Raw genomic sequence first — 26190 nt, forward strand, 5'->3', positions numbered from 1 at the left:
TATACTGTGCAGGTATTCCTTTGCCAACCAAAGTCTCATATAATTTACTAAAATATTCATCAACATATTGAAAGAAAATCAATAAAGAAGATTGCTTTAATATATATGTAATGAAACTCAAGAACTTAATAGAACATAGTTTATCAAAAATTGCAAGAGAAGATGGTAAATGGATGATACAACAATACTTGCTGATTGGTACAATTTAGCATTTATTCTGGAAAGCAAGCACTGGAGATGGCAAGCATGTTTACAACTACTTTGGTATGTTCTGTGACTTTGACTTGACCTGTTCATTGCTTAAGGAAATTACTATGCAATTCAGAGTGAGATCCTGATGTTAAGTAGTGAACTCTGGCATTTTACACTTTCCTTTATGCAGCTCTCCTAAATGAACTGAATTTAAAAATTTTGTCTTGATTATTTCTGTTTTTTTTTTAACTTGTTCTTTGCCTTTCAGTACTTTTTATTTAAAAAAAAATTAATACTACCCTGCTGAATAACTGTTTTCTTTTATGTTGCCATTTCATTTATTTTTGTTAAAAAGTTATTTAATTTACTTGAAAATTAGAGTTACACAGAGAGAGGAGAGGTAGAGACAGAGAGGTCTTCCATCTGCTGGTTCACTCCCCAAATGACCGCAATGGTTGGAGCTGCGCTGATCGTAAGCCAGGAGCCAGGAGTTTCTTCCTGGTCTCCCATGTAGGTCCTGGGGCCCAAGGAATTGGGTCATCTTCTACTGCTTTCTCAGGCCATAGCAGAAAGCTGGATCGCAAGTGGATCAGCCAGATCTCGAACAGGCGTCCATGTAGGAGACTGGCACTGCAGGTGGTGGCTTTACCTGCTACACCACAGCGCCAGACCCAGTGTTGCCATTTGAATAAACTTTTCTTTTATGGGATGGCTTGCATGGGTCTGCTTTCATCATAAGTGTTTCACTCTGCCTTTTTTCCATCTAATTCTCTACAACCTTCTTATACATCAGTACTTTTTTGTTTTGTTTTTCTTACTTGGACCTTCATTTCACATCATGTTATTATGATCACGGAGTCTAAATATGCTCTAACTGGACCTTCTTAGGATTGGGTCCTTCCCAGCTAAACAGTCAAGAATAGTTCTATACTTGACTGTTGGTTAAATGTGCTGTGAAAGAAACAGCCCTAAACTGTTTCATGGCTGTGCATCTTCCTGAATTCATCAAATCAGCATTGTCTGCAACACATTCTTACCTTAGGCCTTAACACTTCAAGGATAAATATCCAAAGCCAATTTCATAATTTACGGTAGTCCAAAGGTGCACATAACAGATTTGTCCTATCATTTTAAATACATGGTATATCATAAAAGGGTATCCTATAACACCCAAAGTGAAAACAATAGCCCATGCTTACCAGTATGTGCCAGACACCATCCTAAGCAATTTACGTAAGTTTATTTATTTAATCTTCCCAACAGCCATGCTATTTTGCTTGGTGTCATTAATCCCATTTTACAAAATGGAAATGAAGAGATTGGATGGTTTAGCTTGTTCCTCTAAGCCACATAGATAAGTGTCAATGCCTAAGACCCAGGCAGTAGCATCATTGCTACCTGACTGCTTCTTCAGAGGCAAATATAAACAATTTTAGGTCACAGTTTTAAAACTTAACCATTCTGAAAATTGGCATAGCACTTAAATTTTTTTTAGCAATAAATTAAACAACCTGTACATTCCTGGTCACAGATAATATGGTTTATGTAGTTTAGATAAACTCCTGGGGTCAGGTATCCTTTTCTTTTTAAGTAGAAATTGATTTTTGTTCCAACTCAAGAATACATAAAAATAGATTTTTCTCATGCTATTCTTAAAATTGTAAAAGAAGGGGAAAATGGTACTGAAATGACAGTTCACTGTCATGTGCCTCTGAAACATCCAGTGATTAGAGTGCCACCTATGAAATATCAGATCTAAAAGCTCCCCACAAAGAGACAGCAGACCTTATTATTATGTAAGTATGACAGTGGTTTTTAAAGGTGCAATGATTTGGTAGTAATTTTATTTTTAGATTTCATGTCACAGTGAACATAGAAATAATTCATAATGAAGAAATTAAAATCTTTTAAAAGGGAAATGCTAAAGGAAAGATCATCTTGCAGCCATGTGGCTACAAATAGAAGTCATGCAGCCAGTGCATCGGAGCTGAAAGAAAAAATGGTCTTAAGAGCCAGCTGGTTAACACAAATGGTTTTGACATTACGGTTTCATCTAATCACACTGTGAATTTAGATCTCATCAAGCTCTGTACAGTCGATTTGCAACATGCCGACAAATGACTGTGCCATCATTTATTGCCCATTTTGTTATAATGGGAGCTACTCAACCCCATTTCTCTCAAGCCCTCATTCACATATCTGTTGCTCTTGATAGCCTTTTCCTGATACCTTAAAACATCTTCTGTATTTTTTAAAAATGTTTTCCTCAATCACATATCTCAAATAACCCTCAGTTTGCTGTGCACTATATTTCTTCTTCCCAGGTCTTTGCCCTCAAGTTTCATTTTTCTTTCCAATTATAATTCTTTCCATTATGTGTATCCATATATATGTATTTTTGAGAATAGTAAGTGGCTATCTAAATGCTCATTGTATAATTTGGATTGTCTTCAAATCTACAGGAGTGGGGGCAGGTTCTATTTAACTTCATTGAGAGCTAAGAAAAGATCCAGTACTGAGAACACAGATGACTTTTCTTTCTTTTTAAAAATCTTTTAAAATTACTATTATTTATTTGAAAAGCAGAGATACAGAGAGGGAAAGAGAGAGAGAGAGAGATCTTTCATCCATTGGTTCACTCCCCAGATGGAGGCATTGGCCAGGACTGGGCCAGGCTGAAGCCATAAGCCAACAGCTTCACCCTGGTCTCCTATGTGGGTAGCAGGGGACAAATGGGGATGTCTTCTGCTGCTTTCCCAGTTACATTAGCAAGTAACTGGATCAGAAGTAGAGCAGTCAGGACTCAAACTAGGATTCACATGGGATGTCAGCATCACAGGTGGTAACTTAACCCACTGAACAACAACACTGGCCCCAAGAGAATGTTGCTAAAGCAATATAGAAGCCAAACAAAAGCTGAGTTCCTTTCTCAGTGCCTACATAGAAAGTAACCTGGTTTATCTATATCATTCACATTCTTAGTCTCAACTGATTACTCAAGCAGCTAAACACGTTTTACACACAAACCAATGATACACGGATGATACAAAACCAGTAGCAGCAATAGCATTTTTAAAGGGGGCAATGCAATATTCTTTGATTTTTCTGTTCTTAGAAACAGCACATTGGTTCACAAGACTAGCACTTTATATAACCTTATACTTGGCTCTGGTTGCCACAACAAAATATTATAGACTGATGGCTTCAAAACAGAAATACAATTTTTTAATTTATTTTGACAGATAGTTAGACAGTGAGAAAGAGAGACAGAGAAAAAGGTCTTCCTTCCATTGGTTCACTCCCCAGATGTCCACTATGGCCGGCGCTGCACCGAAGCCAGGAGTCAGGTGCTTCCTCCTGGTCTTCCATGCAGGTTCAGGGCCCAAGCACTTGGGCCATCCTCCACTGCCTTCCAGGGCCACAGCATTTTTCTCTAAGTTCTCGATGCTGGAAGGCTGAGATCAGGGTGCCAGTCTGGTAAGCTTCTTCTGAGGGCCCTTGTCAATGGTTGCCTTTCCACTGTGCTCTCACATGGTGGAAAGAGAAAGCAAGAGTGAAAATGAGAGTAAGAGCCAGAGCAAGCACGTTGAGTGTAAGAAAGAGAAGAAAGGGAGAGGAGAGAGGAGGAGAGAGAGAGAGAGGGAGAGAGGGAGGAGGGGAGAGAAGAGAGAGGAAGAGGAGGAGAGGGAGGGGAGGGGAGAGAAGAGAAGGAGAGAGGGTAAAATGAAAGAGAGGAGCACATTAAGAGAGGAGAGAGAGAGAGAGAGAGAGAGAGAGACTGACTTAGTTCTGATGCCTTTTGTTATAACGATAGTCCCGACATGAGGGTCCCATCCTCTTGACCACATCTAAAGCTAATTTTCTCCCAAAGTTTCTATCTGCGAATACTATCACATGAGGGTTAAAGCTTGAACATATGGATTTTGGTGGGACACTGTTCAACCCACAGCACAGCTACTTACCTGAGTGCAGTGTAAGGGAGTTAGAGCTCTGATTTAGACATCTGTGCTCCTTTGATTCCAGTATGCATAATTTCTGAACATCTCTAGACATTAAAACAAGAAAAAAAAAAAACAAAGAATACATTAGCTGGGATAGAGATGGGAAATATAAGCATTTACAATGTTTTGAACCACAAAATTCCTGTTTGTGATTTACCTCACATTCATCATGGAATTGCTGAATCCCTAAATGAGGGCACTATTCCCGCAGCCCTTCATCATTCACCAAGGTGCTAAAAGATGGATTTGGTCTATTCGTCATGCACATAGGGCTCCTTGGAGAGTAGCAGTACATATGGAGGAGGCTTCAGAAGCATCCATCTATTTCTGAAATAAGTAAAAAGTATCTGGTTTTAGCATCATGTTTTTGTTTGAGGATCACATAAGTTTTTTTTTTTTTTGTTTGATGAAATGGTCTTTATTTAATGATACCATGCTATTAAAATCATATCCTGATTGATTTTGAAGAAACCTTATTTTTAGAACAGTTTCAGGTTTACAGAAAAATTGAGAGAAAGGTAAAGAGATTCCTGTATATCCCCTGCCCCCACACATCTATAGCCTCCACACACCATTTGACATCCTGAGCCCCAGTAACACATCATTACCATTCAATGTCCATAGCTTACATTAGGTTTCACTCTTAGTGTTGTGCATTTTGTGGGTTTTATCGAATCTATTACAGCTATAACAGTAGAATTATTATAGAGAATCATTTTGCTAACCTAAAACTTCTCTCTTCTCCCCCTCTTTATCCCATTATCCTCCCAGGGGTGGGGAACCTCCAGCCTGAGGGTAGTATAAAACCCACAGTCATGCGGTCTGGCCCTGCCAAGGCAACAGCAGGTGGAACTCAAAATTCAATAAATCTATATCAGGCTAATATTTTTATTTAAAAAAAAGATTTATTCCTTGGAAAGGCAGAGTTACAGAGAGGCAGAGGCAGAGGCAGAGAGAGAGAGAGAGAGAAAGAAAGAGAAAGACTTCCATCTATTGGTTCACTCCCCCAAATGGCTACAATGGCTGGAGCTGTGCTGATTCAAAGCCAGAAGCCAGGGCTTCTGGGTTTCCCACACAGGTGCAGGGGCCCAAGGACTTTGGTCATCTTGTACTGCTTTCCCAGGCCATAACAGAGAGCTTCACTGGAAGTCTAGCAGCAGGAAATTGAACTGGTGTGCATATGGGATGCTGTCACTGCAAGTGGTGGCTTTACCTGCTACACCACAGCACCAACCCCCAGGTTAACACTTTTAAAAGATTGATTTTTATTTATTTGAAAGGCAGAGTTACAGAGAGAGAAGGAGAGTATTTTCCATCCTGTTTCACTGCCAAAATGGCTGCTAATGCTGGGGCTGAGTCAGCCAGGAGCCAGGAGCTTCTTCTGGATCTCCCACGTGGGTGGCCCACATTGGGCCATCTTCTGCTGCTTTCCAGGAGCATAAGCAGGGAACTGGATCAAAATGGAGCAATGGGAACTTGGGCTGGTGACCATCTTGGATGCTAGTGTCATAGGTGTTGGCTTAACCAACTTTACCACAATGCTGGCTCCTATATCATGCTAATTTTTAAGTTAATAGATTTGTTTTGGCAGCAAATGATGTTATAAATATCCAAATAACCCATGGCAGAAAAAAAATGTTCCCCACCCTTGTAACCCTAGGAATAACTTTTTCATTACTGTCTCCCTGAATTTGTCTTTACCTGAATTTCATATATTTGGAATCATACAGTAGGTTGCATTTTTGTGCTGTATTTTTTAGCTTAGTAACATGCATTTAAGCTTCCTCTATGTTATTTCATGCCTTGATATCTCATGTCATTTTTGGTGTTGAATAACATTCAATTGTTTGCATATACTACAGTTTATCTGTTGACCTTTTAAAGAACATCTATATTGTTTGCAAGTTGTGGTAATTATCAAGTTACTAAAAATATCTGCATGGGTTATTGTAAGAACACACTTTTTTTTTTTTTTTGACAGGCAGAGTTAGACAGTGAGAGAGAGACAGAAAGAGAGTTGTAGACAGTGAGAGAGAGACAGAGAGAAAGGTCTTCCGTCCGTTGGTTCACTCCCCTAATGGCCACTATGCCCAGCGAAGCCAGGAGCCGGGTGCTTCCTCCTGGTCTCCCATGCAGGTGCAGGGGCCAAGCACTTGGGCCATCCTCCTCTGCCCTCCTGGGCCACAGTAGAGAGCTGGACTGAAAGAGGAGCAACTGGGACTAGTACCTGGCGCCCCAACTGGGACTAGAACCCAGGGTGCCAGTGCCGCAGGAGGAGGATTAGCCAAGTGAGCCATGGCACTGGCCAGAACATACATTTTTAATTCATTTTGGTAATTACCAATGAGTATGATTGCTGCATCATATCATAAGAGTATTTTAGTTCCATCAGAAGTTGACAAACTATCTTCCAAAGTGACTGTAATACTATGAATTCCTAGCAGTAATAAGTGTGGTTTCCTACTGAGTGACAACCTCACCAGCCTTTTGTGTTCTGTGTCTAAATTCTAACAGGTAGTGGAATCCCAGTGTTGTTTTAATTTACAATTCCCTAATGGCATATGATGGAAGGCATCTTTTCAAATGCTTATTTACCATCTGTGTATCTTCTTTGGTGGAGTGTCTGTGTAGATCCTCTGTTCCTTTATGAAATGGGTTGTTCTTTTTCTTGTTGTTGCATTTTAAGGGTTCTTTGTGTATTTGAGATAACAACCCTTTGTCAAATATGTCCTTTACAAATATTTCTTCCCAAGTCTGTGGCTTCTCTTTTCATTATCTTGAAATCTTGAATGAGAGTTTAATTTACACTACATTATTTTTCAGCCTGTTTTTAAGCTATCAAATCAGTATTTGCATTGATAGCGGTGAACATAAAATATCCCTTTGTTATGTTTAGATAGGACTGGAGATGTCTTTTAACACTGATTTGCACATATAGGTACACTACAGCCATATTCTAAATAGGGATAATACAGATGTTGCAGTATCTAGAAACCTTAAGTGGAATTCTAGAAGTCTAGTAGTTTGACAAATAATATAGAGGAACAACAAGAACAGTTTTGTGATAGCTGCATTCTTTGCCTTTACATGTGTAATTTTACCTATATGAAAATCAGTAACTTAAAAATAATGAATATTTATAATCCAACAAGATTTTATAAATATCTGTTTAGTTTTTTAGAACAAGACCATTTGAAAATCCTCCAAACTACATCTAAGCTTCAGCATGGTTGATTTGTAAGCATGAGGAGAAACTGGTTTAGAATTGGTTGTGTTTTAGAGACCTATGGAAGTCAAAACTTTTGGGAGAGTGTTTTTGTTCACTGGAAAATAAAAATATGGGTGTGTATTTCTAAGCTATAAATTATCTGGATGGTGAGAAAGGAAAGAGATCATAGAGCTGCTCTACACTTAGTGATGTTTTGGAAGCAATATCTGTGATAGTGCAGAAGACAGCCAATTAATGGTTTTCGTGGTTTGCTAAATGCCTGAGTAAAGTTGAGGTGTTTAATAACCACAAAAGCCCTTTACTGCCACCAGAGTCCTAAGACTCCAGTCACAATTCATACTCTATACCAGCGGCAAAGCTAGTACAGCAAACTAAAACATAAAATCCTTCTGAAGGATTCTCTCTCCTCAAAACGGTTTTTGGATAGTAATTTTTAACATCTGGGTTCTAAAATATTCTTTTTGTTCCCTGCATTGACTTTGCAGTAAAGAAAAATATAAAACATGATGGCTTGCAAAGCAGCTGTTATTTGAATATGAGTTTTGTGAGGAAATTAGAGTATAAATACCTAGGCTTACAACTGCATTTCTATACACACATAGCACCCTAGTCGTTTGTATTCCAGTCTAAGTGGGAAGTAAAGAATCAGTAGCCTGCCTTCTTCTTGACACCCAGAGAAAATTTCTTCATGAAACTGCCTTATGGAAATAACTTAAGAAATATTTATTTGGATCATTACTACCAGCTTTCTATTGACAAATATGAAAGTGTGGCCAAAAAAGACTCGTTTGAACACCCAATATTAGTTAAGAGCACAACTTGAATTTTGCTCTCCTTCCAGACTTTGTTGTCTCTTGTCTGCCTGTTCCTCTCCTCTACCCTCCGTGACAGCCATAAATATAACTGTAGTAGTTAGTGCTTGTTCTGCCTCAATAATGTCTTAACACTCTCCTTGTATCCATCCTTGTACTTACCTGTATTAGCTTATTTTGTGCATGCAGCTAGAATATTACCTTTAAGTTATAAAACTTGGGGCCAGCATTGCAGCACACCAGATTAAGCCACCACCTGCAAGGCTGGCGTCCATTTTGAATGATGATTGGAATCATGGTTACTCTGGAGAGTGAACCAGCTCTGTACCAATGCACCTGGGACAGCAGCAAAAGATAGCCCATGTTCTTGGACCCTTGCTACCCATGTGGGAAACCCAGATACAGTTCCAGCCTACTGAGTTAAGCCAGGCCAACCCCAGTCAATGCCGCCATTTGGGAAGTGAACCAGCTGACAGAAGATAAACTTCTGTCTCTCCCTTTCTCTGGCTCTGCCATTGAAATAAATAAGTATTTAAAAAAAAAAAAGGTTCATTTCACAGCCCCTACTCCTTAGGCCTAGTATTATTTGTAAAGTAAAGCCAAGAAGAATCATCATTATTTAGCCCTTGCCTGTCCATCTCCACCTAATACCATTTTTTCTCTGTTGAATCTTAAATTATTAATAGCTGTGCACCAGCACTGTCTTTGTTTCTAAGAGAGGTTCAGCTCCTTCCTGACTCTTGCCTTTGTGTTTCCTCTATGTGAGACTACTGATCCATGGCCTTGAATGACAGATTCACCTTGATTTGGGCCCCACTTCACACAGCACCTCTTCTAGCGGGTCATGGCTCACATGCCCTTGAAGCGGCTTTGCAGGTCTTCGGTCGTGGTGCCCTTTCCTTTTATTCCCAGCAATGTCGCCATCTGAACTGAGCTTTCTTATTCTTCTGTATTCTTTACTTAGTCTTTTTGCACATTAGAATGTAAACTCAATGAAGGCTACCTGTGTACTACAGTACCTGGAACATCTACATGAACAAGCAAGCGTATTTGCTTTGTGATATATACGTATGTTTGTATATGAGTGCACATCCAAGAGTTCACGAAAATGAAAAAAAATATGTTTATTTTGGTGTAAAACATGTTGAAAGCTATGCATAGTTTACTCATAATGCCCATCTTCTGTGAACTTTTTGAGGATTCCTACTATATGCAATGTTAATATATTTTATAATAATATATTTCTTCATGGGAATCTAGTTATAAGAATCCCAGATGCTCCTTGGAATGCATGCCTAGTTATATTCACGGGTTCAACAGAAACCATTTTCCGCCCTCAGGGCCAAGTGGCATGAGCTTATTCTCATATTCCATCCACTTCATTACATTTTAAAGATTTATTTCTGGGGCCAGAGCTGTGGCATAGTGGGTGAGGCCACTGCCTGCAGTGCCGGCATCCCATGTGGGCGCCAGTGCGAGTCCCGGCTGCTCCACTTCTGATCCAGCTCTCTGCTATGACCTGGGAAAGCAGTAGAAGATGGCCCAAGTCCTTGGGCCCCTACATCCATGTGGAAGACCCAGAAGCAGCTACTGGTTGATGGCTTTGGGTCAGCTCAGCTCTAGCCAGTGCAGCCCTCTGGGGAGTGAGCCAGCAGATGGAAGACCTACCTACCTCTCTCTCTCTCTCTCTCTCTGCCTCTGCCTCTGCCTCTCTGTAACCCTGCCTTTCAAATACATAAATAAATCTTTTTTTAAGTATTTGAAAGGCAGAGTTACAGAGAAAGATGTAGAGACAGGAAGAGCGAGGGAGAGGGAGAGGGAAAGGAAGAGAGAGGTATCTTCCATCCACATGTTCACTCCACAAATGGTTGCATTGGCCAGGGCTGAACCAGACAGAAGCCAGGAGCTTCATTCAGATCTCCCACATGGGTAGCAAATGCTCAAGCACTTGGGCCATTCTTTGCTGCTTTTCTCAGGCCATTATCAGAGAGTTAGATTGGAAGTGGAGCAGCCAGCACATGAACCAGCACTCTAGTAAATGCTGGCATTGTAGATGGTGGCTTTCCTCACTGTGTCACAAGGCAGGTCTCTATATTCTAGATCTTTAAAATAATATAAAGATCCCTCCTTTAGTCAAAAGAAAAGAATGTAATTAATAGTATTCCCATGTTGTTTGATGCTGCGCTTCATAGGAAATAAAGAAAAATTAAACTTTCCTTAGCTGATCTTCATCTAGTAAGATCCTACCATTTGTCTTATTGAGATAAAAACAAAATGCAGTATTAATCATGGATCATGGAATTAATATTGGGGGATCCTACAGCATAGATCAATTAAATGGCTTTTATAGACCAATTAAATTGTTACTTTCTCCCAGCATTTGCAGAATTAATTTTTAAAATGAATAGGGAAAGGGGTTGTGGAGAGGCTGTGACCTGAATGCTAATACCCAACACCATGGTTTTCTACCCTGTCCATGAAGAGGGTACTTGACAGACACAAACTGCATGGTAGGAAAGCTGAGTGGGCGTGAAGTGCCTGGTATTGGGAATGATTCCAAGACATCAGGCCTCATGGTTGCTCTTTTACATACAAACAGAGAGGAGATTCAAAGCCTGAAGAAACCATACAACAGGACCATCATTCCTGTGGTTGCTGAGAAGATCTGGTGCTTCTGGCCATCAGTCCATCCTGCAACATGCAGAGTAGGACTGATTCTGACTACCCGCTGGGGATTTCCCTTGTGCAGAACACAGAAAATTGGCTTCTTATTTAGGTGACTCTAGTGCTCTTGAGAGCTATGTGGATGGGCTGTGGGATTAGTGGGTCTCCCCATTCAGAGGAGAAACCCAGCTGTGTCAGCAAAAATTCAGGTCTTCCTTACCCAGAGAGAGGCCCTGACACTAGACTCATTTGGAAGATGAGAGAATCCACTTCACAAATAGGCGAATAGAATTTGCAAATACATTGAAGGATCTTGGTAAGTTGAGCAAGAGTGGCTTAGTTGAACAATTTAGCAGATGGTTCCTGTTGAATTAGAACCAGTAGAAGTAAAGGAAGGGATAAAGGACACATACCCAAGTCCTCTAAAGCTAAGTCTACATTCTTTAAATTTGGTTACTGTAATTTATTTCATGATGTTCATGGGAACTGTCACATTCTATTTTGACACATTCATTCCACTTTTTAAAATACTTTTTCACGGCCTTATACTCAACTTTGAACAAGTTGGTGTCTTTAGTTTCTGACTGTGGAACTAAAGGATTTCAACTGTCCCTTCCCTTTGTGAGTGTTGACCAACTGGAACTCTTCCCTTAGCATTTTTCACTATTGCTCCTGCTGGTCTTTGCTCATTTGCTGTGCTAGATTCACCTTTTCCATTGTAATTGTTTTTTTTTAAGATTTATTTTTATTTATTTGAAAGAGTTACAGAGAGAGGGAGAGGGAGAGGAAGAGGGAAAGAGATAGAGAGAGGTCTTCCATCCGTTGGTTCACTCCCCAGATGGCCACAATGGCCGGAACTGGGCAAATCTGAAGCCAGGAGCCAGGAGCTTCTTCTGAGTCTCCCACGTGGGTGAAGGGGCCTGAGGACTTGGGCCACCTTCTACTGCTATCCCAGGCAATAGCAGAGAGCTGGATCAAAGAAGAGCAGCCAGGACTAGAACCAGATCCCATATGGGATGCCCAAGCCTCAGGCCAGGGCTTTAACCCATTATTCCACAGTGCTGGCCCCCCATTGTAATTGTTTTTAAGGATTGCTCTATTCTAATAGGTCTAAATGTTCAGAAATAGCACAATGAAATTTTTTAAAAGATTTGTTTATTTGGAAGGCAGAGTTAGAGAGAGGCAGAGGCAGAGGCAGAGAGAGAGAGAGAGAGAGAGGTCTTCCATCCACTGATTCACTCCCCAAATGACCAAAATCAGCCAGAGGTGGGCCAGTGGGAAACCAGGAGCCAGGAGTTTCTTTCAGGTCTCCCACTTGGGTGCATGGGCCCAAGGACTTGGGTCATCTGCTGCTTTCACTGGCACATTAGCACAGAGCTGGATCAGAAGTGGAACAGCCAGGACTAGAACTAGTGCCCATATGGGATGTAGGCACTTGTGGGGAGCAACTGTGAGCAACTCGGACTAGACTAAGTTACTGGAATTAAGACTTATTCTATGCATCTGCTCTCCCACAATATGGCGCTGAGAAGGGAAACAGCTTCTACACAGCTGCCTCCAGTTCAACCAATAAACTGTGGGACCTGCTCCTGATTGGAGGAGAGCAGCGTACTCAGTGTGTGGGTAGCAGAGTTGGGATTGGTGGAAGAGGACTATAAAGGAGGAGAGAGACGGCATGCACTAGGAACATCTAAGGGGAACATCTAAGGGGAACACCTGTGCAGCCCCCAGAGAGCCGGCCGGCAGTGTGCCGCTCCCCTGCGGAAGTGGGGAATGTGGCCAGGGGGAACTGCCCTTCCACGGAGGTGGAAGGGATAGTAGCCAACCCGGGAAGAACCAGCAGCAAACCCGGGGAGGGCCGAGCAGACGAAAGAACAGCGCAGGGTCCTGTGTTGCTCCTCCGCGAAGAGGGGGAGCGACATAATGGTGCCGTGACTCGGATATGAAGCCTAGGCAGGGCTTAGTGTCGTTCCTCCATGAAGAGGGGGAGCGACATAATGGTGCCGTGACTCGGATATGAAGCCTAGGCAGGGTTTAGTGTCGTTCCTCCACGAAGAGGGGGAGCGACATAATGGTGCCGTGACTCGGATATGAAGCCTAGGCAGGGTTTAGTGTCGTTCCTCCGTGAAGAGGGGGAGCGACATAATGGTGCCGTGACTCGGATAGGAAACTTAGGACGGATAGGAAACCTAGGAGGGAAGAAACGGCAAGAAGTGGAAATTACTGGAGAGAGAGACTAGCGAAGAGCCTAGGGAAAAGCCGGATGAAAAAGGTGCCAGAAGAAGCTATTGAAAGCCTAGGCATAGACTCGGATACGGACTGTGGGAAAGAAGTTAGGATTTAAAGTGAAAGCAAGAAGAAACTTAGACTCAGATACGGACTGCAGGTTGAAAGTGAAAGTGAAACCTATAAGAAACTTAGACTTGGATACGGACTGTGGGGAGAGGCCAGGAGAAATGAGGGAGGAATACTGTTGGAAGAAAACTTAGGGAAACATACCGGGTAGAGAAAAATGTTAGGGAGGATGAAGCCGCGAGTGCAGGCCAAGGCGGAGACGGAAGCCATCTTGGAATTCTTCAAGTCAGCCCGGGGAGGAAGAGGTGAAGATCTGGAACCAGAAGCAGAGACGTGGGCCGCCAGGTTGAAATTCGCCAGGTTAGTCCGGGGAACTTGGACTGAATGCTGGTGGTGGCGGAAACATTCGCGGAAGCCGCCGCGTGCAGAGAGAGCACGGGGCGTGAATAGATAGGGAACGCGGGGCTGGCGCGAGACCGTGGTGCGGGCACGAAGTGCGTGGAGACCGCGGAGCGTGCGCGCAGAGCCGGGAACCCGCCGGCGGGGCGAGGCGCCGGGAAGCCATGCAGAGCCGTGAAGCAGCCTCGGGGCGAGCGCCGCCGGGAAGCCGCAGGGATAAGAGAAACAGAAGTTTAGAAGTAAAATGACAGAAATAGGAATGCTGGTAGATAGAAGTAAAATGGGAGAAATAGGAATGCCCGGAGATAGAGAAATAGAGAAATAGAAAGGCCTCCCTACAACACTGCAATGTGAGAGCTTGGATTCGGTCTGCCTGATTAAGTGAGGCGATGAGCACCTGCAGGCGGCTAGCAGCTTATGCGCCGCAGGTCACCGAAGACAGGCACGAATTAACATCAGTAAGGTCTCCCCCACAATACGGCAATGAGAAGGCTTGGATTCGGTTTGCCTGATTGTTAGGGCTTGTAAGCCCCTGCAGGCTGAGCAGAGCATGCGCTGCAGGGCACCGAACACAGGCACGCATCAGCGCCTAAAAACCTCCTCACAACATGGCGAAGAGAGGACCCGGATTCGGTTTGCCTGATTGATAGGACTTGTAGGAACCTGTGGCAACTCTAGCAAGTAGAGCAGAGGGTGTGCCGCGGGACACCGAAGACAGGCGCGTATCAACGCCAAAAAATAAAAAGAAAGGGGGATCTGTGGGGAGCAACTGTGAGCAACTCGGACTAGACTAAGTTACTGGAATTAAGACTTATTCTATGCATCTGCTTTCCCACAATATGGCGCTGAGAAGGGAAACAGCTTCTACACAGCTGCCTCCAGTTCAACCAATAAACTGTGGGACCTGCTCCTGATTGGAGGAGAGCAGCGTACTCGGCGTGTGGGTAGCAGAGTTGGGATTGGTGGAAGAGGACTATAAAGGAGGAGAGAGACGGCATGCACTAGGAACATCTAAGGGGAACATCTAAGGGGAACACCTGTGCAGCCCCCAGAGAGCCGGCCGGCAGTGTGCCGCTCCCCTGCGGAAGTGGGGAATGTGGCCAGGGGGAACTGCCCTTCCACGGAGGTGGAAGGGATAGTAGCCAACCCGGGAAGAACCAGAAGCAAACCCGGGGAGGGCCGAGTAGACGAAAGAACAGCGCAGGGTCCTGTGTCGTTCCTCCACGAAGACAGGGAGCGACAGGCACTGAAGGCCACAGCTTTACCACTATGCTACAGCACCAGCCCCCATGCAAAATTATTTAAAATGTATTTATTTACTTATTTGATGAACAGAGAATGAAATACAGATAGAAAGAGATCTCTCATTGCTGAATGACTCCTCTAATGCCTACGATGGCAGTGAGAGATGGCAGCCCAGCAGGGAGTTTGAAATTCAGTCCAAGTGGGTAGCAGCGGCCATTACCACTGCCTTCCAGGATGTACATTAACTCGAAGCTGGAAACAGGTGCAGTAGCCATGTATAGAATTCAGGCATTATAGTTTGGGATGTGGGTATTCTCACTGGTGTCTTACCCACCAGACCAAAGAGATTTTTAAGATTAAATTTGGAGAGAATGAGAAGCCACAGGCCAAATAAAATAAAATAAAAAGATAACTTTAAAAAGACAAGTATAGAAATATTTTATATTCTCCAAATATTTTATATTTTCCAAAGAGCTTAAAAATGTTACCATGGCTAAGTAGTTTATTGTCTTTCTGGATAAAACAATGATATTTTGATTCATGGAAAAATGAGAACTTCAGGAAGAGGTTTTCTCATTAGGATGTACTGAAATGCCTCTGTTTCTAAGACAGAAATGTAAAATCAGCATTTACAAATAAGGCACAAAAAGTAGCAAACACTGAAAACATTAGTCTACTATTGGGCATAAGGCCAGTAAAAAGATCAAAGGCAATTTAAGCATGCCCAGATTCGGAGTATTGAGGAGATGTTTACACTTGCCTAGGTGCTGCATTCAAACCTTGCTTCTTCAGGGATTGCTGGCAGTTACATTTCACGAACAAGTGTGGGAAAATAGTCAACTACATGCACTTCAGCACCACGGAATAGGACTTCTCCACATTGTTCACAGCACCTACCATTTACTTGTTGCTCTGAAATGCATTGAGTCAATAAAATATGGTTTATTGTAGCAAAATAATTTTGGCATTTAAAAAATATCTGGCTGGGTAGATGCATCAGCTTCTTGAATACTGATATAAAATTCCCATGTACAGAGGAAGGCCGGAAGTTGCAAGAATATTGATACAAAAGCACCTGCCTGAGCCATATCCTTTTAACCCTTTGCAGGCAGAGAATTTTCACATTCTTCACTCAGTTTATCCTTATCAAGATGATTTATTGGTGAGGAAAAATTTGGATCCATTGAATAAGTAAACCAATAACCATTCATTCTTTATTCGCCAACGGTTCATTCTATATACTTGTAAATTGCAGGAGATAATTTGTCAAAATGTTAAATTAGTGCCTATTTTGATGTAAAGTAAAAAAAAGTGAAAGCTTTTCTCTCATGTGTATGATAATTTGCCAAGAAAATTTGATAGAAGAAATATTGTGATTTTGGCTTTACTTAGACAAATGAAGTTTGTTTCTTAGAATAATGGCTGAAATCTGTCATTTGGTGTTACCAAAATTTTTATCTACTACTGTAAATCTACATTGAAGTAGTGACTAATAAATGAAAGCATAACACCAAGTACTTCCGTCTTTGTGGTTCATTCAAAGGTCTTGGCTCTTAGACCTCAGATATCAATGGTCACTGTTTAAAAAAGTACAATAAACTAGCATAGAAAATAAGCCTTTCCAATAATCCTCAAAAATACCTACATAAAATCTTTATAAGTGTTATCTTATTCTGTGATAACTTTTCCATAGTGAGGAGTACAACTTTAATAATGGGAAAAAGAGAAAAAGTCTTCAGGAAGAAAAATTATCATCACTATTAGTTTAAGATGCAAAGTCCACAATGTTTTGACTTTGTGATATTCAATCGCCTTTGATGAATAAGTTTTATAAAGCCTTTATGTAAACCTTATGCAGAGTCATGCACCAAGCAGATTCTTAATAAATCTTAATTGACTGTTCTTTGACTACATTTTGTTAATGAGCTTTTCTTTTCCCAAGCCTGGGATGATTAAAACTCACCCTGTGTTGGCTCAGAGATGTTAGCTAATAGCCTGAGTATTTTGCTAAATAATGTCCACCACAGCACTGGTTGTTTCTGAAATAGTTTCTTACCCATTCCAACTCAGATTTAGGTCTAATACTGGCACATGAATTAAGACCTCCCACACTTCCTTGTTTATTACTCTGGTTATAGGATCATAACCTAACTACAGGAGCTCAGAAAATCCTAGATCTCCTTGTCAGGGCCCAGAAGAGTTACAGACCACATTTCATTTCCTCCAATGTTGTTTAATGGCCTTGGCATTGACAGAGCCCAGTATATCTTCTCATGTTACCAGTGGTTGTAATCACATTTTTAACTGTATACCACTAGTGCCCATAATAGCCTCAGAGGAGGGAATTTGACAGGAAAATGGCCCCTCACTCTACTCCCAGGTAGCCTATCTATACCTGTCATTACCTGGCATTTAAATTCAAGTGAAATAATTTTCCCAATTTGTATTTTGGCAAAATGCCATCACAACAGATGGACATGTGTGTATATAACTCAGAAATTATGCATATACATTAAATATCTGGACGGTGAGCATGAGTCCTCTCTAGGAATATCCAAACATCTGCCTGCTCTGAGCTTTTGTGTGTGCTGTTTATACCATATGCCATCACAGTGGGAGGGCCTTGTCAAGGAGGGGGGAAAGAGTACTCATGAATTTCATGGAAATTGTTTCATAGGATAAACTTGTCTCACCTTGGGCAAAAGAATTTATAAAAATATTGTGAATATCTTATTTCAAATGATAAATTCTAAAGCCTGATTTGAATAGCAAAAGAAAATTTTCACACATTATAGGATAAATAAAGCTAAAATTCAAATGGCTTCCTACTAGAGCACTCAAAGTACTTGTGATTGCTCATGATCTGTCTGTCCACTCTACACATATAGACACGGGCTTTTCCTTGTGGCCACTCTCTCTGCCAACTAAACTGTTTAAACCTATGATCAAATATAGAATTGCATTTGCCTAACTCCATGAGCCTTTCATGTTTTCTTTTTAAGTGAAGTGCTGCAAAAAATTGGCCAGAGATACCTTTGTTATTGGTCTGCATTGTCTTGATTAACACAGTCCTCAATGATGATTTATTTCCTGGAACAATGTCTCTGGCTAAGCTCATAAGAAACTCAATTATGGAATAATAATGCTTATTTTTACCTACACTAAAAATTAGCTTAACCTACATTGTCAAATATTCGTATTAATAAAATTATCAGGTTTCCTCCATGTTAGCAAATTTCTGTCTAGGAGCTGCATTCCTCTGCAGTGGGATTGCTGAGCACAAACTATGTGCAAAGAGATTTAAGTGGACAATTCTAATTATAATGGTACCAGCCTATGACTTTAAGATACATTAATCCCCAATGAAGTGTACAGTTGGCCCAAGAAACACAAAGATCATATCCAGGCCCATGAACTATTCCTCTGGACGGTGTTAGCAAGAGACTATGGAAGTATGTGTTTCATGTTCTATGCTGACAGCCAGTCCTTTCTGCATTTGATAGCTTTTTCACAAAACAAGCCATCACAACACTTAAAGGTTAAAGTGTTAATTTGTTATTGTTTTCTTCTTGGTGTTGGCTAGTTGCTTTTCTGGTCTCCATCAGCATGACTAGGACTGGATGGCTGAGGACAGGTCTTACTCATGTGTCTGGACACTTGAATGGGAGGGCAAGGATGGTTAAAGTCTCTCTGCATATGATATCTCAACCTCCAGAAAGAGAGCATGGGCTTCTTTACCTGGTGGCATAAGGGTTTCCAATCACAAGAACGGCCAAACTTCAATATGTAAGCAATTTTAGTCTCTGATTGTCTCATTTTTATTGTCATGTTAGCTAAGATAAATCATATGGCAAATTCCAGAGTCAGGCTAGTTGGTGGGAACTATCTAAGGTATGGATACAGGGAGCCCTGAAGAAATGGGGAATTATTCTGTTTTGCTGTATGATTTATAATATGTTGCTTCCTCCTCTTCCTCACCTTGTTCCTCCATCTCTTCCTTTATGTTCTTTATGATTATGCTGTAAATAAGACCACATCTGCATTCTTATGCTTTCTAATTTTGGCATGAAAATTTATTCTCTAAGGTATACTTTGACATATGTTGAATTCATCTGCAGTTTGTTAATTTTGATCTCAACTTTCTAGGTGCCAACAAATGATGATAGATCTTTTCTGTAATTCATAAGGATCCTGAATGACCAAGGCTTTTCCTAGAGAAGCCACAAAAATGTTCTTTAAAATTGGTTCTAATGCACTAGAAAACTATGGGATTAATGTTTGCTTCATTTTAGTGGTGGCTAGTCAATTTCCTGAAGAGTAGCAATTCACCCCCTTCCCTGATCATAATAAAATTAAAAATGTGTTTTTCCTTTAGTTTAGTTGGTGTTTGAATGTGAAAATTAGGGGGTAGAAATTGAATAATATATGATTTGTTAGAAACTGTAATTTTCTACTGTAAGGCTCTTCTGTCAGCTAACTGTGCTGAGCCTATTATCACTATAATCCTGTGCTGAAGAGGATAAACATGAACACAACATGTTAAAAATAAGAAAATAAATGCTGTGCAGCAACTGGCACTTTCAGTTGTAAGCCAGGAAGTTTCTGGAGCATGAGGTAAAGCTATGCATTAGAGTCCTTGCACGCTGTGTGCAGGTGACTACAAATAGCCTTGATTTTGTATTACTATAACACACATGTGCACAAGTAAGTGGGCTTCATGCTGTGTAGATGATACATTTGACTTTAGACCTATAGGCAGGCCTCAGACATCATTCATGTTGCCTATCCTCTACAAACATTTCAAGCCTCAATTCCTAGACCCATCTTCAACATGAGGACATCCACTGAATTGATTTTAACTAAATATATGTTCAGGGAAAAAATTAAATAAGATTTTTCATTTGTCACAAATAGTCAACGATTCAATTTTGTACTGTTCGGCCAGGTGTGTAGGTATGTGTGTGTGTGTGAGAGAGAGATGCTAGTGTGCCTGGTGTGTGGAGTGTGCACTATGTTAGTGTGTATTGTATGTGGTGAATATGTAGTGATGTATTCATGTGTTAGTACACATATGTGTATTAATGTGTGGTATTTGTAGTGTGCTAGCATGTGTATGCATGTGCTTGTGCCTAACAGTGTGTGTTTTGGAGTATGTGTTGGTGTGGTTGGGTATGTATGTGTGGCATTTTTTTAAGAAACCTTTTATTTAATGAATACAAATTTCATAAGTGAAACTTTAGGAATATAGTGTTTTTTCCCCTCCATACCCACTCTCCCATCCCCACTCCTATCCCACCTCCTCCTCCCTCTCCCATCCCATTTTTCATTAAGATTCATTTTTAATTAACTTTATATACTGAAGACCAACTCTATTCTAAGTAAAGATATCAACAATTTGCACCCCCCCACACACACACACACAAAGTATAAAGAACTGTTTGAGAACAAGTTTTACAGTTAATTCTCATAGTGCAACTTATTATGGACAGAGGTCCTCTATGGGGAGTAAGTGCACAGTGATTCTAGTTGTTAATTTAACAATTAACACTCTTATTTGTGACATCAGTGATCACCTGAGGCTCTTGACATGAGCTGCTACAGCTATGGAAGCCTTTTGAGTCCCTGATCTCTGTCAGTGTTTACACAGGGCCATACGCAAAGTGGAAGTTCTCTCCTACCTTCAAAGAAAAGTAGATCCTTCTTTGAGGAACAAATAATACACTTGTTTTTTGAAGCTAGTTTCATGTTTTATCAAAAGATTTACCTATTATTTGTTTGGAAGGTAGAATGACAGAGGGACAGGAATAGATGGAAAGAGAAAGATTCAGTCTACTCTTTCACTCTTCAAAAAGCTGCAACAGCCAGGCCTTGACCAGGTCACAGCCAGGAGCCAGAAACTCCATCCAGATCTCCCTCAAAGGTGGCAGGAACCCAAGTATTTGGGTCATCTTCCAGTACCTTCTCAGGTGCATTAGCAGGAAGCTGCATCAAAAGTAAAGGAACCAGGACTCAAAGTGGATTTCTTATATGGTGTGCCAGGGTCACAGAAGGCCGCTTAACCCATGCACCACAGCATCAGATCAGACAGTTTCATCTTTAATGACTCAAATCCATTCTTCGGTCCTCTTGTATTGATTAATACATTTCCACACTGAGAAATAAAGACAGTCTCTTTCCTTTTGACTTAATCTCTCAATGGTATTGTGAAATTTTCCTTTTATTGTGGTTCTCACTTTCAAAAGCCCAAAACTATAGCACAAATAAAACTCCTTGTTTTCATGGTGCACATGAGGTTGGATTGCACATCGCCCCAGTTTTCTGAAGCTGGGCCACATTGGTGCATGTCTTTAGGATTTTAATACATGCTTAAGCTATATCCCAGAGTTTAGGATTGCTTCTTTTTAGTTGATACATCTGGAGCTATTTGAACAGCGTGCAGTCATTCATAATCTACATACATTCATCCCTGTGAAGTTTTTTTTTTCAGTAATATTCATGTTAACAATTATAACCTTGGCACATTCTTAATTCTTGTATTTCACTATCTTCCCTTTTCTAGCTAATGCATCAAGTGACATCTCAGCCAATCTAATACTGAATACATCCTTGATGAAAGAAACAACTTCACTTTCTCTATAGATAAGTAGGAATGTAGGGGCAGGCAATTTGGCACAGTATGCTAAGCCATTGCTTGAGATGCCCACATCCCACATTGGAGTGCCTATGATTGAGTCCCACCTCTGCTTCTTATCCTGCTTCCTGCTAACAGGCAACCTGGGAGGCAGCAGATGATGGATCAAGTGCTTTGGTCCTTGCCAACCAAATAGGAGACCCAGATGGTATTCCTGGCTCCTGGCTTTGGCCTGGCCCAGCCACGGCTATTGCGGACATTTAGAGAGTAAAAAACAGATGAACGGTCCCTCTCTCTTTCTCTCATCTCCTCTACATTTGACATAAATCAAATAAACTTTAAAATATTAATTTAAAGTATGTATGCTTTATCTTAACTTATTTGGTTTGTTTTTTCACTCTGGGTCCCATTTTAAATGATTTTTTTTTCTTTACTTCTAGGACTACAATGATGAAATTCGTCAGGAACAACTACGTGAATTATCTTACTTAAATGGCTCTGAGGACTCTGGTCGTGGGAGAGGTATTAGAGGCAGAGGAATCAGAATAGCTTCCACGACTCCCTCAAGGTATATTTGTTTTTACTTTAAATAAATTAGCAGTAAAGGATGATGGCAGGCCTTTGCAATCTTGATCTATAGCATGATTATAGGTATAGAGGTAATAAATAGCATCAGTTACAACTACCACTACTGCAACAAAATATAAATGATGAAAGCTTACATATACCACTGTAAGAAGGTCATGTATATTCACTCATCAAACCCTCCATTCTACGAGATATCTACTATTTATAGATGAGAAATTAAGGTACAGAAAAGTTACCTAAGGTCATGCTGACCTTCTGACTTCAGAATTCACTGTTTGAGCTCTTCACAACTACATTTAGAAAATGAGGCAGAATTCCTGAGGCTTCCTCTTTTCTTGGTCTGTTCCCAGGATTAAAGCAGACAGATAATAAAACCACGTGCTTCTTTGAACATGGATGATCTTGCATGAAAGCAAAACAATAGATTTTGCCTGTGTCTAAAATGGTCCTTGAATTGATATAGTCTTGCCATGTTGAAAGTGGGTTTGGGGGTAGGGGAAGAGAGAGAAAGAGAGAAATCTGGACATAGATAGATAATATATATGCCAGAAGCACACCTCTTCATAGCTGGTGAAAGGGTATTTAAAGTTCAGATTGATCTGATTTTGCAAGTCTGTGGTGGTCACAGAAGATTTTACTTGATTTTTTTTCACATTGCAAAGAAATTGGTATCTTTCTCTGTTAGAATTTATATTTTGAATTCTGAATTTGTTCAGCTATCAGCAGATAGCATCAGTTTGCAGAGAAGTGAAGTAAAAAAATCCTCACAGCCTTCACACACACACTGTGAGTCAGTCTTCAGTGCATTGTAGTTGACCTTTAAATCTCTGAAACACAGATCTAGAACATTTCTTCACAATATAAAAATTATCTGAAAAGATGCAAGGATATTTTGCAGAATCAATTTGTTTCTAAAATCATACTCAGAATGTTTTCAACCATGACTGTCAAAATATCACTTTTTAACATTTAAGTTGCAAATGGGGCAGCCATTTGGTACAGCAGTGAAGATACTCCCTGGAATAGCCATATCCCATCCTGGAGAGCTTGATTTTGATTCCCAGTTTGGCCCCAATTCCAGCATCCTGCTAATACACGCTCTGGGAGACAGCAGTGATGGCTTAAGGAATTGTGTTCCTTTCCAGTTCTCTCTCCTCTAGGAGACTTGGATTGAGCTCCTGGCTCCTGGCTTTGGCCAGGCCCAGAACTAGCTACTGGGGAGCATTTGGGGAGGGAACCAGTAGATGAGAAATCTCTCTCCTCTGTTTCTGCCTTTCAAATAAATAAATAATTTTGGATAAGTCCTACAAATACCTCAAAAAGCTTCACATTAAAATTTAAGATTTTAAAATTTAAGATTTGTAAATGCCCAGATAAAGGCTGTGAAGTGACGTTACTGCAGGTGATCTTGAAGGGATTTATATACATGGATTAAATGATACGAAATTCTATTTTCTTAGTTCCAAAAATACCCATATTAGTAGTTTTACATGGTGTAACCTAAGAATATGTTTGCCTTAAAGAGAGCACAAGTTTCTACTATGCAGTATTCCCCGAAACTGAGATTATTTTTAATGCATTTTTCTCTTTTTGATATTATAAAATCATATTAATAGATGTTGGTTTGTTGATGTTCCTCATGTAAATTGCATTTGGACATATATGACTTTAATTTCAATAACGTTTTATTTTAAATTAAAAAAAAAATTAAGAGCCATAGACAAAGTGAGAACTCCTGCTTGCTGGTTCCTAGCTGCATTCCTGCATGGTGGGGGACTAGGTCAGGCTGAAGCTGAAAGCTGGGAATTCAATCCAGTTTACCCGTATGGGTAGCAGAAACCCAGTCACAAGCCATCGCCACTGCCTCCCAGTCTGTATTTGCACGAAACTGGAGTAAGAAGCTGGAACTGGATATCAAACCAAGAGACTCAAATGTGGGACATGGCTTCTAAACTTCCAAATACCTGATCCTATTCTAAAGTTTTAACAGTTTAATAATTGCATAAGTAATAGTGCATTATGGCCTAGATTTTTAAATTATCTTCTTAGAAGAGAAATTACTTGAAATATTTTGCTTTTTAATATCCTGTATATCATACAGAGCTGTCAGAGCATACTTAAAAAGAAAATTAACATTAAAAATTAGACTTCACTTCCAAAGCTGTATTGATATCATTAATGGAATTAAAATTGATGAAAATAAATAGAAAAAAACATAACTTTGTTATCTTTTATCTCAAACACACAATCAAATGTAACTTCAATTAAAAATGAATAGGGAGATAACTTCACGAAACAGAAAACCATACTGATCAGAAAGCTTTGTAAGATATGAACTAATGGATACTAGTTTGTATATATTTTTGAAATTATTACTTTAAGTTATTCAGCTATGCTTACATTAAAATGATTGTGCCTAGAATATTTTAAAAGTCATAATAGCTTGCTAAAATATATTTTAATTAAAGGAATTTATACCTCAATAAACATATCTATAGCTAGTTTCCAGTAGTAGTACATACCAGAGAACCCAGCATTGAATTTACATGCTATAACAATAATTTATTTTACAAAGTTGAAGAATGAAAACATATGATGTCTCTAATACACATCATTGGTACATATTGTAATCTGAGCCAATAGTTTAAAATGAAGCATTAGCAGCGGATTTTGAAGGTTTTTGTTTACTACAGTTTCAACTAATACAAGAGCCAATTCAATTTGTAAAATAGGGGAGTAATCATGTGTGTTTCAAAGAAAGACTGCTCAATAATCAACTGTGGCTTATGGAGAAGAGATAGTGATCTGTAGAGAGACTAACAGATACACATGGAGGGAAGGAGACAGAGATGAGATAGAGAGGGAGAGATTGACTCATGGCAGGGGAGTCAATGAGAAAACAAATCCATTGTCTAAGACAGAAATATATAGAATTTGGAGAATAGAGATATAAAGCCAGAATATGGATTAAAATGTAATGCAAATTGGATGTTGGAAAAGAAGGATAGCCCAGACAAGGGTAACTCTCTGGGGCTAGTCTGAAAAGAAGTTGCTGGTATCATCAACTATGACTAGGTAAAGTATCAAGTTTAGTGAAGTCTATAATTGTTCCTATTATTAATTATAGCTTTATGAGTTACTGATGTAATATAAGGGAGGTGACTTGTACTCTCTGTGCCCTGATTTCTCAAAAACTAAAATAGCTGAGAATTGCGTAAACGTCAAGCTAGTCAGTATGTTTAAATTAGGTGATGCATATAAGGCAGCAGTTCTCAAAGTAGCTCATTCACTGAACTCATTGTGGTTCCTGTCTCCTGAGATGATGATTTAAATTAACCTGATGTGTGACCTGGAATTTTGGATTTTTAAATATCCTCAAGTAATCTAGTAGGGAGGCAAATTAGGGAACTCCTGATATAAGTGACATAAACCAGGATACAGCATTTTGTTAGGAAGGAAAGAGATCACAGTCATTACTCAAGTTATGGACTGCAAGACACAGCCACGAAGGAGACTGGGACACCCATTTTCCAAGGAGGGCCCAAAAACAGAAGCCAGTAAGGGAGGCTGAGGAATAAGAAAATGGAAAGAGGAGAAAAGCAGAGTTGTTAAAGTCGAGAGAAACGTTCTCCAGATAATAGTCCACTCTCTTAATTATAATAGGGAGGAGCAGGCCATGGGGACTGTAAAAGAGTCCAATGAGATTTGCTATTGGTAGGCTACTGGTGATCTCTGTCCGTGTACTTTCAACAGAGTGGTGAAAATAAGAACCAGATTTATTGCAGTTAGAATGAGCAAGAGATAAAGGATTAAACATGGAAACTGTTCTTTGAAGAATCAAAAAAATATAAGGCTACTGTCTGTGGATTTAGCCAAGGGCAGTATTCTGAAGTAGATGGTGTGAGTTTTGAGTTGAATTGGAGGAGAGAGCAATGGGTTAATGTGCACAGGAAAGGGCATAGCAAAAGGGAGGTAGAGTTTGGTCTGGGAAACAGGTTGCTGAGGGATGTGTCTGGGAGTCAGTTGATGAAGGAGTGGAATGAGAAACTAGACATCATGTGAGCATCATATAATTTTAGAGCAAGAGAAATATTTACAGATTCAGAAATCTACATTTTACTCATTAGAGAAAAA

General features: G+C 40.2%; 1 protein-coding gene across 13 annotated transcripts in view; it reads left to right on the forward strand.

Moving 5' to 3' along the window:
• The window catches only part of KHDRBS2 (KH RNA binding domain containing, signal transduction associated 2), a 702022-nt gene that overhangs the window by 410004 nt on the left and 265828 nt on the right, over positions 1-26190 (forward strand). For all 13 annotated transcript variants that reach the window (XR_011388994.1, XR_011388992.1, XR_011388993.1 and 10 more), the window contains exon 5: positions 21909-22036. Coding sequence is in view for 2 of the 13 variants with exons in the window: in XM_070074657.1 (XP_069930758.1) it covers positions 21909-22036 (128 nt within the window). In the remaining 11 variants the exon portion in view is untranslated. The remainder of the gene's footprint in view (positions 1-21908; positions 22037-26190) is intronic.

The sequence above is a fragment of the Oryctolagus cuniculus genome, chromosome 5 (assembly GCF_964237555.1).
Source record: "Oryctolagus cuniculus chromosome 5, mOryCun1.1, whole genome shotgun sequence".
In the NCBI taxonomy this organism is placed as follows: domain Eukaryota; kingdom Metazoa; phylum Chordata; class Mammalia; order Lagomorpha; family Leporidae; genus Oryctolagus; species Oryctolagus cuniculus.